The following is a 13,102-nucleotide window of genomic DNA, read 5'->3' as shown; positions in this document are numbered from 1 at the left end:
CCACTTGAGAGCAACTCCATACTTCTGAGCAGAAAAATCAGCTTCCCCAGTTAGGAGACATTCCCTAATTTTGGAAGTCTAAATTTGGAGGAAAAGTATGTGGGGAATGTGAGTCAGTACAGTAGTTTTTAGATGAAACCTGATTGACTAGACTGGATGAAACCAGGAAATCCTTTTTCATCTTGTATTCTTATGTGTTTTGTCTAAAATTTACTATGGCTATGTCTACATTGTGTCCTTGACATCCTCAAGTATGCTCAGTCTACTCGTTACTTTCCTCTACGCCATACCCAGAAATGAAGAGGTGAAATTGCTTTAGGGTCATCCATTGCAATTGTATTGAAGGAAGTAAAATGTCTTGAGGGCAAACACTGGGGGTATCCCTTGAGATGCTTTTCTGCTGTATTTATGGATTTGGCCCATATGAGCAGGTAGGCAGGATGTGCTTAAGAGCATTCTTTCTTAGGAACACCAGTGATGAATTGTAGAAATAACCCGAAGACTTTTGTCATGTGTCAATGTAGAACTAGAAAGTCTTTTGGAAATTTCAAAGATTTGTAGGTCACCAAAACTTTTCCTGCCAAATTTTACTTACAGCCTTCAGGTTTGTTTTGAAGTTTAATAATTTCCCCAGCTATCTGAGCCAAGCTGCTTCTCCCTCAGCTTCCTGGCTGACTAGAAGCCTGCAGGGTAAGCAACCAGTCAAAAGCTCTGATTCTTAGTTCTTTACGACTTGTCTACACTGTAGTTGTATGAAGTTCTGGCACCAAAGGCTGCTTATAGACATGCTCCCAATGCGTTCTAGTTAGAATGCTCTAGCATCTCTGCAGCATCGTGTGTATTAAGTACCCCCCTGTGTTTCAGAATGGTCATGGGAGCACTTTAACTGAAGTTCAATCGAAGAGCTTTAACTAAAGTATCCCACAGCCATTTTTAAATGCACAGGGGCTTAATACATGTAACGCTGCAGCATTTTAATTGGAGCAGCTCTCCGGGAACTGCTTAAAACTAACTAAAACGTGCCCCCACCCGGACGTGTGTGTGTGTGTGTGTGTGTGTGTGTGTGTCTCTATGTATATAGACAGGCAAAGGGCTCATACACCCCCCTTACCAGCAGCTGCTGGCACCTTCCAGACCTGGAGCTGGAGTTTTCTGATGTATAGTTTTTAGTTATTTCATTTTACAGCAGGGTGAGTGAAGCACCATGTATATGTACATTTCAGTAAGACTGGTACTTAGTTTGGTTTAAATTCATATCCTTTTTTAAGTAGTTATGTTTAATAATTAAATGTAGCATTAGAGAGTTAGAATTAAGGTTGTCTGTTTCAGTGTGACTTTTTTTGTTGCTTTTTTTTAAAACAAATCAAGGAGATGATCATGTTACTTAAATGAAAGTGTATTGAAGATGTTACTAGATCTTGTACAAAGCCCAGAAAAGTCCGTGGGAGTGCTTTCATTGATTTCTGTGTTTTTTAAATTGTTTGCTTATTGAATAGGTTCTGTTGAGTGAGTATTGTGTGGTAGTAAACAATTGCCTGGAGGTTAATATTGTTTTATAGGAGTGCAGCCTTCGCTGAGGATTTACTTGTCTTCTATTGTTTGTAGTGTTGTAAGAAAATATTTGATCGACCTTTTCCCCTGGTTAATGACTTTATTTTTGTAGAAATTGTATTTTTACTGTTTTTTTTCTCAAAGATGGAAATAAATCTGCTTAATAGGTGTATGTGCTAGACACTCCAAAAAGTGGCCTGATCTGGGGGTTTCCCCCCAATACCCCTAGCGCTCCTACTCACCACCTAATGTAGAACATACTAACATGCTAAATTGAAAACACATTCACAAAAAGTCCTGAAAAGTTCCTTTAAGGCAAAAAAACCCCCAAAACCTAATTTCCTGGCTTCAAAATCATAATCTTCTTTAGTAAATCTGAAAAGCACGCCTTTTGTTTTCTGAGCTGTCAGCTGCCTTTACTTTCTTCCTGCTAGCTTTTTTTCATACCATCTCATGGTATCTGTCCATTCAGCATCTCTGTTAATAGCCTAAATCCTTTCCTTTTATTCTTCTCTCTCTCTCAGGTACTGTAATTTCTGTTCACATGGTTTTGATTCATATAATTATAATCCCTCTGATCTCTGCTTTGTCTTGCATGCTTTCTGCCTTTCTGAAATTATGCCTGACTATGTAGCTTTTCTTACAACTCTGTCATTTCTTTTGGTACTGGATTTATGACCCAGATACCTAGTTTCAGGTGGACCCAAACCCTCAGACTGACCATGACCTCTCCATTCGATAATAAAGAACATTTTATTGATACATAGTGATAGCAGATGAGAATAATGCAAACAAATTCTATATCTACCAGTCCTAGAGCTGTTAGTAGAGGAAAGGTACATCTGGCCAGTACGCGCGCTTCATTTTGAGGTTTGTCCTTGAATGTCAGATGTCAGCAGCTTGGAGGTTGAAGGCTAAGGTCCCCTGCCCCCCGCCCCCCTGCAGTAGGGTGGGTGAGATGGGCTGGTGGTATGTCCTCTGTCCAGGGTCACCTTGGGTTCCCCTTTGCTTTTCTGAAATCCCTCCTTTTGTATTCTTTCTCCCCATTTGATAACTCTTCATCTCTGGGCATCATTGATTGGTCTGTTTGAGGTCATCATACTGTCCACATTCTGTCCTGTCAGCATATTCCTTTGTTTCACAAACCCATCACATGTACACATCTTAATGTGGTTGCTTACCAGTTTCTCTTAATTTGGTCTGTCTACCAAAACCTGAAATCCCAAGGGCTGTGCAACTGGGCACTATGACCTGGTGCTAATGCTGGATAGTTCCTTATCTCTGTTATGGAACAGTGTACTTGTCTTCAGTTTCCCAGCCTGTGTCTCCTTACTGCTTGCCTGTCAGACACAGTGGGCCTTGAAGGAAAGTTTGTCACAAATAGGCTATAGAAATCAGTTAACCCTTGTCATTCCCCCTGGACCATTGTTCCAGTGCAGTATCTTCTTCACTTCTAAGCCAGTTCCCAAAATCAAACCTCTAGATACCATTTTCTAGCCATCAATTTAAACTTTATTTACATCTAACTCTCCTTTTCAGCCATCTTATTCTGTCAGTTGACAACTATGTTTTTTTCACAATTTCGCAAGTCTCAGCCTTGTTCTCTCATGTGAACATTTACTAAAACTTGTTGTCTATTCCTCCTCAGTATCTAATTCACCGTTCCTTTATGCTATTGCCCCAATCTGGACACCAAATTTTACAACTTAATCTCCTCCTGTTCAGCTGTCTTGACCATCAGTTTCCATCCCCATTATAGTGCTGCCACAAAGTAATCATCTCTTCTTAGATCTGGTAGTATTACCTTCCCGCATGAAGTCCTAAATTGAATTTTGCTTTCAATTCAAGCTGCTTATCCTTGGTTAAGAAGTCTCATTAATCTTGTCTCACCAGTGTTTTTTCCCTTCATTTCCTTCTTTCTTTCACATTCTTTCTATTTTATCCTCTTTCTAATGATCGATTATGTAACTTGTATATATGGCTCCTTTTATCACAGAAGCCATTTCATGTCTGCCTAGTATCCTCCTTCAAATCAATCACCAAAGCAATTCTTCTCTTTATTAATAAAGTATCCACTCTCTCCTTTAATTTGCTTGTTGTCCATTGCTTTAATATTGCTTTTCTTGTCTGTTAGATTACGAAATTTTCAAGGGCTGGAATGCATCTGTTTTATAAAACTCCATCTTTTAGTAACACAATACCCTGTAATATAAATAAAACTAACTTGTTGCCCACCTAGAATGCTGGGGGGGAGGGGGGGGGAGATGGAGCGGGGGGGCGGCTACCACTGCCACCCACCACCCCATACTGCCACCATTCCGCATCTGGCTGTGTGCCACTCCCGCACCCTCACTCCATGTCCGGCCCTGCGCCACCCAGCCCTCCCCCCTGCTCTGCATCTGGCTCTGCTCTGCATCTGGCTCCACTCTGCCCACCCCACCCACACCCTCCCCCACCCGCCACTTCGCATCTGCCTAGCCTGCTCTGCTGGAGCCATGCCCTGCCCATCGTTCTTGATGGACATTCTTGATGCAGCACTGGCTAGAGCCACGCCCCTCCTGAGAGCCATGCCCCTCAAGGGCATTACAGACGCACAGATAGATGGGCTAAGCACTTTATAGAATGTTAAATGATTACTAAATTTACTAAAAGACTTGGGTACCAACAAATGCTAAACTTTATGGCTTCTTGCAGATGTAAAAAAACAAAAAACATCCCCTCCCCCCAAAAAACAAAACAAAACCGTGCTTTACCAGAAGCTGCAGCATGTTATTTTAACCTAGTTCTTCAGTGTCTGTGTAGATTTGGTCAATCAGCTATTAGATAAAGGTGCTAAAAAAAACCCCACTAAAGCTCCTGATCTATACACACATTGGGTGATCCGGGTCACGTTAACGTGCGGGCTCTTCTGGGTATGCGCTGGCTCAGTGCGGGAGCACACAGAGTTTACAGTAAAGCCCCAGTTACTTTTTGTTTAAACATCTTCAAGCAGCCTACGTGCCTGGGTCCCGTAATAGAATCCAGAGCCCAGAATTACGTGCTTAGGTTCCCCCTATTCACTGTGTGGGGAGAGTCAAGTACCTCCGAAGAGCAATCTAAAAATCTCACTCTTTGATTACGGTGCTGACTATAGTCAATAGAAAATGCTTAGGGGCTGTTGGCAAGTACCTTCATTTACTTAAGAACTACTGATGAAAGTCATTGCCAGTTGTCCCATCCTTGTCAGCTCAAGGACTTGGTTACACAACTTGGTCACACAACTTTTCATCTGAGAGGTAGTATGCATGGAACTGTCAAAAACAGCAAATTTTATTATCTAGTTATGGCCTCAGTGTGTGTTGGGTATGCTCGGAGCATGCCTCCTGGATCTACACGTAAGTGCTGCTTCACCTAGGTTTTTTGGATTTTAGTGGGAGTGAGGCAGGATACTGGCTCTTAACTGCCCTAGCCAAAGTATTTCTTCACATGCATGGACCTATAATTGCTGCTGCCTAGGAACGTGTCAAACCAAACAGAAGGTACTGAATCAATTTTAGATAAATAACCTTCTGAATTGGGGATGTTTTGGGGTCTCAACTCAACAGTCCAATTGCAAGAAGCTTACAAGAGGCAGATTTTGTGATTCTTAAGTCATCTTGTTGTTTTCTCCCTTATCTGGCACTTTCTACCAGATAGCATCCTCTCAGGTGTATTTTGTTGTAATAATTTTGAGATATGTCTTCAAAGCATGCTTTGTTCATAAATTTAAAAAAGAAATTGGAAGTATTTTTCTCCTCAAATTGCATAATAAGGTTTCCATTGTCTTTGCCTTTATTTCATTCTGATGTATATAGTTTAATTACAGCATAAAATGTGAATTATCTAACCTTGTAATAAAGGGTCATGATATAATTTTTTGAAGGGTGCCATACAGAATAAATATTTTCATAATTGAAATGATTGATATCAATTGGCAGAGAATGTGTTGCTATAAAATGCTATATGACTGTACCAGTGCATGATTTTTAATAGAAGTAGGAAACGTAAAGTACAGATGAGTGTCACTTACAAGTAGTCATTGCGTTGCTGCTTAGATTCATTGTGCATCTTTTTTTTTTATTTTTGTTTTCATTTTTCAGTATTGAGAAATGGTGCTTGGGAGATTGTCCACTGGGAAAAGGTGTGTATTTGGTTTTTGGAGATTTTTAAACAAAATTGTAAGTTTTGCATTCACATTGTTCATGAGATGTAGCTTATACTTTTAATTCTGAATAAATATCATTGATGTAAATTACATATTTCCAGTGGTACAGATAAGCTAAATTTAATATTCTATAATATGTTACTAAAACTTTATTGCAAAATGCTTTCACTTGCTTCAGAAAATGTATGTATTAGGCCAAAATCTTGAAGATCTTACTCAGGCAAAATGAGCATTAACAGATCAATGAAAATTTTATCAAAGGAGGATCTTCAGCAGTGGGGATACTCGTATATAGAATCCCTTTAGAAGTACTATAGTATTATTATTAATAGGAAAGTAGCTCATTTACATGGAGTGAGCAAAAATTAGAAAACTTTTTTAAAGTTATTGAGTTATATAACATATTTCTAGATTCTAGCTTCTGTGAAGCCATATTTGAAGTACTGGACATAGTGTTTGGAGCAGTGCACTGTTAAATACAGTCACTCCCTCACTTTTGGTCTAAAGGAGATTTTTAAATCACTCTTGTAAGTTTTCACGCCCCCCAAAAGCTTAATTAAATGTAGTCAAGTCAGAGCTCCACCTCCTACCTCATGCTGCAGAATCATTTTGCTGCAAATAAGGTTCAACTTCAAGAGGTTCACTTTGACTTCTTGGCTAGAGACGCATTAAAAAACCTGAGCCTGAATTGATTCGGTCTTTGCCAGTTAGTCCAACCTGTAGAGATTGAACCGAGTTGCAAGTGGATAGAAGTTTACTTTTGATTCCACATGCCTGCAGTGGCTCAGGCTAGAAGCTGGGGGCGGGGGGGCGTGCTAGAGCAGCCCTCCCTTGCCTTCCACAATGCTGAGCTGAAGGGGGAGGCATGGCCAGGCCCTGGCAGGACACTCTGATTAGGGAGGGGGTGTCTCCCCCACCCCCGATGACCAGCAAGGGAGCCTACAGGGAGCTGATAACACAGTATTTAGCACCTCATCACGAAAACAAAAAATCCTCTCTCATTAGTTCAAGCTCTTCTTAAACAGCTTTTTCCAAGGAAGAAACTGAGGGATGTTACCAGCTGACCTGTTGATTAGCTCCAAAAAGCCCTAAGTGGACACTGTTCTGTCTGCCTTACACAGACACCTCTGAGCATTAGCTAGCATACCACATGCTGGCTGTGGTCCTTGCTATGGGAGAGGGGAGGGAGGAATCCCTGCTTGAGCAGGGAGTGGTAGCGGGGCAGGGAGAAGCCAGGCAGATGCTGCTGTACCTGTAGTCTCCCCCAGAGCTCCAGCTAGAGAGCAGAGGGGTGGGGCCAGCCCTGCTCTGGAGCAGATAGACCAGGGCTGCAAAGCATCTGGGATACTGGGGGACTCTGGTTTAAGTTAAACCAGGAAGGGGTCTGGGACAGACATTGCAGAATCTGATTTAACCCAAATCAGTTAAGTCTGATACTACATTTAACCAAGTTTATCTCAAACCAGTTTCAGCCATTTTCAAACTGGTTTGTGTGTGCTGAATGTCTGTTCTGTTACAGGTTTAAACCAGTTTCTGATCACTTAAACTGGTTTATGTGTAATGTCTGTCCTTAGCAATACAATTGCATGGAAATTTAGTGTAATCGGAATTTGACCTCTGCTATTATGCGACAGACCCATGACCTTTTGGAAGGTAATTTCCTGTTCTAACACTAGATATTTGTTTTAAATCTAGTGATAAATATGAATGAGAGGTTCCAAGAAATAGGGACATTTAAATGGGAGTGTGTACAACACCATAAATGCATAGAAACTATGTCTCATTTATGAAGTATTTGAGTGGGATTTGGGCAACTGTCTCCCTTAGGCTCCTTTGAAAATCCCTAAGTTTTTACCTTTAGTTATTTGTTGACAGACTAAATATTTATTTACCAATGATTAATTGAAAGTTAAAGGGAAAGTGTGTTTGTTTAAGACCATTAACCAATTCCCAGTTTTCTTTCAGGTAGATGTTGGAGATATAGTTATAATAAAAGGCAAAGAGTATATACCTGCTGACACTGTACTTCTCTCATCAAGGTAGAGATGCCCACTGATGCTTACAGTGTAGAGGCTGGTTTCTCTACTTGCATTGATTCTGTGATTGCTCCAAGGAAATAAGGAATAAACAAAGTACTATACACCTCTACCATAATTTCACATTTAGTACTGAAAAATAAGTACTGTTTTTCTAAATCATCAGTTCCAGTGTTAAAACTACACTGAAGACAATTGCTAATTTCTAAGGGATAACTAAGACCCTCTAGTGTGTTTTAACTTTATTCTTTTATATGAGATTGTCTGGATCTGACTATCTGAGCAGACGTTGGATGTCTGTGCTGCTATACTTAACCAGGATTACTTTTCAGTATTTTCATAGCAATTTAAATTTCTTTTAAGCATACATTCTCCCCTGGGCAAAGCAGTTTATTTTTAATGAAAAATAAAAATTATTTATATTATTTATATTATTTAGCTTTATTATTATAAAAAACAAAATTGTAACATAAGAAATTAACCATCATATTACCATATTATATTTTCCTGTTTTGATGATATTGTGAACAGATTTACTTTATTCTATACTATATGTTGGAGTTGACTATATTTAAAACCAAGATTTAATTGTATAAAGCTGTTACTGCCTTTACTTAAAACAAACTATATTCACCATACCACTGTAAAATATCAAAAAACATAAGCACATTTTTATTTTTAACAAAAATTATTAGAGGTTGTTTATTATCATTTCCTTGGACAGTTTTATTTATAAAACCCATTTAATTATGTGCAAGATGCACGTTTTTCAAAATCTATCAGCTCAGGTCATGAACCATGTGGTTTAAGAATGCTTTTGAAATAAGAATTGTAACAATGCTGCAAACCAGTGTTTTAACTTGCTTTGCAGTTACATGAATCTATGTTTAAAACAAAAGGAGACATTTATTACCTAAACATTTCTGTATTTGAAGGTTTGAGTTTAAATGGTATTCATAGTTCCACTGAAATTAATTAAGCCAATCAGGCCTAAATTTAAGCACATAGGTAAGGGTTTGAAAGAGCCAAGTAATTTTGCCTATATAGAAAAGTTTGTGATTTGGAAGAAGGATAGTTGTAAATTTAGTATTTCTATTACCGCTTTAGATTTTTAGATTTACTGTGGAATGTTACTTCTTAAGGAACTTATTTTTCCCTTTTTATATAAGGATTTCTTGCATGAGCCCACATAGTTGTTGCTCATGCAAGAAATGACTTGTCACAAAACAAAGAAATGGAAACAGACACTGCTCCCTTGAAGAGCCATATAATAGCAACTTGCTTCTAAAATTCCAAAACATGTTGAAGACAACTCTTTGGTACGGGTGGTAGAGAAAACAAATGTGGAAATCCTTCTTGATTTGCTGCTTATAAGGAGGAAGTGGTTGAGAACCTAAATGTGGAAGTCGGCTTTGCTAACAGTGACCATGATATGATAAGAGTAATAGAACAGAGAAGCAGACTTTGAAAAACTCAGAGAACTGGTAGGCAGGATCCTATGGGAGGTAAAAAGGAAAACAGCAAAGAGTCTGGCCAAACAGTGAACTCTTCAGTGATTTCAAAATGAAATAAGCATCTCTCAAAAAGGATGTGTGAGTGAATACAGCACAGACAAGGTTCTTTGGGTAGATGTAATATATTTTATTAGACTGACTAAATAGTTGGAAAAATTGTTCTTTGCAAGCTCTCTGGCACAAACAGCCTTCTTCTCCCTATTGCCTGAAGAAGGGTGTTTGTGCCCAAAAGCTTGCAAAGAACAATTTTCCAACTATTTAGTTAGTCTAATAAAAGATATGGCATCTAACCGAAGAACCTTGACTGCCTATGTCCTTAGACCAACATATGGCTACAACTAACAACCCTAGAATACAGTGCAAATATACAGAGATAATATTGGGAATGCCAAGGCCCAAACTGAGGTATAGCTAGTAAGAGAAACAAAAGGCAATGAGAAGCATTCTATAAGAATGTTAGAAGAAAGAGGGAGACCAAGGATAGCATCAACCTCTGTTCAATGTGGAAGACGATGCATGATGCAGAGAAGGCTGAAGTATTTTGTTTTGTTTACTTCAATATTTATGAAAAACAATAGCCATCAAATGGCAAGCATAGTTAGCAGCAAGAATAGAGGAGGTAATGTTCAATGTAGAATAGGAAAAGAGCAGATGCTGGGAAAGATATTGGAGCATATAATCAAGGAATATATTGATAAGCACCTAGAGCAATGGTGCTCAACATTTTTTGCTGTATGGACCAGAAAAGTGGCATGAGCACAGTTTCACTATGTATAAGGAACATATTCCAGGGCTCTTATAAGAGCTTCCATCACAGGATAGGTGCCGAAGCGCTTATACAAGCCCTGGAATATATTCTTTATAGAAAGTGTTAACAGGAGTAATGTATGCAGGTCAGGGGAAATTATTCTTCCACTATTCAGTGCTGGTGAGATCTCACCTGGAGTGCTGTGTCCAGTTTTGGGTACCATGCTTAAAGATGTGTACAAATTAGAAAGCATACTACAGGAGTTGGAAACATAGTTTACAGGGAAAGATTGGCAGAATGGGTATTATTTATTCTGAGAAAAGGAGACTGAGAGGGGTTTGATAAGTCTTCAAACGCATAATGTGTTCTTACCAAAAGGGCTACAATCAACTATGCACTGTGTACAAGACTGGGTTTTCCACAATTTAAGATGTGTAAGTTGGTTTTAAGCACCCTTTAAGTGTCATAGAATCATAGAAAATTTGTCTTAAAGTTATGCCACTCCAGGGTAGACTTATTTACATGTTTGTGGAACACGAGCTAGGTAACATGTGGCCACTTCCCAGAAATAAGCTGCCCAAGTTTCAGTCCTCCAGCATCCTAGGATGCAGTGTCTCCTCCCCTCAGTCTTCCTGTTCTGTCTGGACAAACATTCCACTCCCTGAACTCTGCCCAGGGGGTAGTACAGGCATCCCGCATCTTACGCAGGGGTTACGTTCTAAAGGCAGCGTGTAAAGGCGAAAATTGCTTCTAGTCAAATCGCGTGTTACTGTGCCAGCAGTGACTGCCTCTGCCTCCAAAACCTCCCACCGCCACCGCAGAGCCACGCTTAGAGCTGTGCAGCTGGCGGCAGTGGCGCAGCACAGGGTGGTGGTGGAGATGGCTACATGCCGCCCGGCCACCACCACGCCCGGCAGCCAGCTGGCCACACAGCTCCGGGCACGAATTCATGGCAGCGGCAGGAGGTTTTAGAGGCAGTCAGCGCTGGCAGCGTGGTGATGGCTGGGCCTCCAGGTAAGTGGCAGCGCCACGTGCAGATTCAAGCCCTGCCCCCCTCCCCACCCGCGTATAACTGAATTCGCGCAAGTTAAATGCGCGTATGATGCAACATGCCTGTACTTGCACCAAGCCAGCTCCCTCTCCTACCCCCAGGGTTGTGACCTGGCTAGGCAGCTCACAGGGGAACACACCAGTCCAGGATGGAGGGCTAAGGGTGTGGAGCAGGGAGCAAGTTCAAATTGGGATCCCCATGAATTGGGGCTTTTCTCCCAGAGCTGGGACAGTGTCCGTGTAATTGAGGCTGTCCAATCCCAAATTACTAAAACATGAAAATGTGAGACTTAATTTAATTTACTTTTTAATTCTTTTTTTTTATTATTTGTTTTATCCATTTAGTAGGTTTAATGGATAACTTCCTTCATTTCGCCACCCAGCCCCCAGCTGCCATTCCAACCCATTGCCTATCCACCTCTCACTTCACTACCTGGTCCCCATCATTAAACCCCCTTCCAGCCTCATGCTCCCACCCCCCATCTAGAGCAGGGATAGAAGCCTGTCTGGGCTCACCAGCCCTGTAGTGGCAACTCACAGCTGAAGCTCCTAATCAGGCCCCTGCTCTCCAGCCCTCTAGTGGCAAGTCACAGCTGTGCAGGTTGGGGGACAGTCAAAGAAGGTTTTTAGCCTGAATGTGCAACTGCTCTAAACTTGAGCTAACATGAGTACCAGTCAGCAGTTGAGAAGCTTAAAGTGTAATGTGTAACAAAGCAAAAAGTTTGCCTGGGATGGTTTGAGCTGGATTATCCTTAAATTAGGAGTTCAGATTAGATGACTTTCTGAGGTTCCTTCCTCCTTTGATTCTATGAAAGAATTCTGTATTGTACCATTTCTCTTTCATGACAAGATGAATGTAATTATTCTTTAATATGTTTATTTTAAATAGGAATCAGGTCTCAAGTATTTGGAAATAATTCTGAAAACTCCTGTGGTGATCTAAATTGATTTTCGCCTAAGTTTTATCTTGTAAACCTTTCTGAATTGTATTTGCTTCAGGACTAGGTAGCACAGTAGATAAGAACAACAGAAGTTCTAATGGACTCTCTGATAAAGGCCCCTGTCAGAACACCCCTCCCTCCCTCCATGCATACTAGTATTCCATCTTTGTTAGTAGTGGCTTGCCAGCTCGCTCATCCCAGAACAGCCTCTTGAGGTTCACCTAATGACCTCCTGTAGTTTAAACTTGCGTTCTGGATAGATTTCTTCATGTCCTGCCCTTTATACGGCAGTATAATTCATTCACTCCATCCCAGTAACCTCCAGTTACATTCATAGAAAATACCAACTGACATCTGTCCTCTTTGTTTTCCCATCAGCCCCAGCCCTGTTCACCAAAATAGAATGCAAAATTTGGGTATCATTAGGCCTGTTGCACCATCCCCAGAACCAGGATCTCCATCTCGCCTCTTCCTATTCACATGGGCTCTCTGAATATAAAAACTGTCACTTCCTGGCTCAGATCATAGGTCCATCAAGTAGGGGTACACTGATAAAGATTTTTTGGGCCGATACTGATGGCCAATTATTAACAAGCCATTTCAGCCGGTACCAATCCGATTGCCAATATGCAGCCTGGCAGCTTGGAGAGCAGCTTCCAGCTGGTAAGTCTGTTGGGGGCAAGGGGAATGAGGGTGGGGGGAGCAGATTGAGGCCCTGACAATGAGGGAGAAAGTGAGGCTGGAGCAGGGATAGGCCACTGCCCAGCTGTGGGGGAGAGGGGCCATACGTGGGACCAGGACCAAGCCCCAAGTGACTTATCTGTGGAGCATGGGAGGCAGCTCCTGTTGCTGCACACACCCCCAGCAGAGGTACAGGAGGCATATGCCCTCCAGATCTGCATGCAGGTCAAAAACAGACTGTTACTGTGTGCTTGGGGCTGGCACCAGACTCTTCCCAGTGAGGGGTTTGGGCCATGGCTGCGCTCAGGGCAGGCAGGAGCAGTGCTGGGAGGGAGAGCTTGGGGGGGCTATGGCAAATTCTGGGGTGGCTGTAGCCCCACCCTGTAGCCCCCTCCCAA

General features: G+C 41.2%; 1 protein-coding gene across 5 annotated transcripts in view; it reads left to right on the top strand.

Annotated features, from left to right (window-relative positions):
* ATP8A1 (ATPase phospholipid transporting 8A1) overlaps positions 1 to 13,102 on the top strand; it is a 187,471-nt gene that overhangs the window by 31,083 nt on the left and 143,286 nt on the right. For 3 of the 5 annotated variants that reach the window (XM_019481062.2, XM_006278342.4, XM_014594928.3), the window contains one exon: positions 5,670 to 5,710. In XM_019481062.2, the coding sequence (XP_019336607.1) occupies positions 5,670 to 5,710 (41 nt within the window). Of the gene's footprint in view, positions 1 to 5,669; positions 5,711 to 7,699; positions 7,774 to 13,102 lie in introns of all 5 variants that reach the window. The other 2 variants (XM_014594927.3, XM_014594926.3) reach the window with 1 other exon arrangement.

Source organism: Alligator mississippiensis, chromosome 2 (assembly GCF_030867095.1).
Source record: "Alligator mississippiensis isolate rAllMis1 chromosome 2, rAllMis1, whole genome shotgun sequence".
Lineage (NCBI taxonomy): Eukaryota > Metazoa > Chordata > Crocodylia > Alligatoridae > Alligator > Alligator mississippiensis.
The sequence above is the reverse complement of the archived record's forward strand: the minus strand, read 5'-3'. Positions and strand labels throughout refer to the sequence as shown.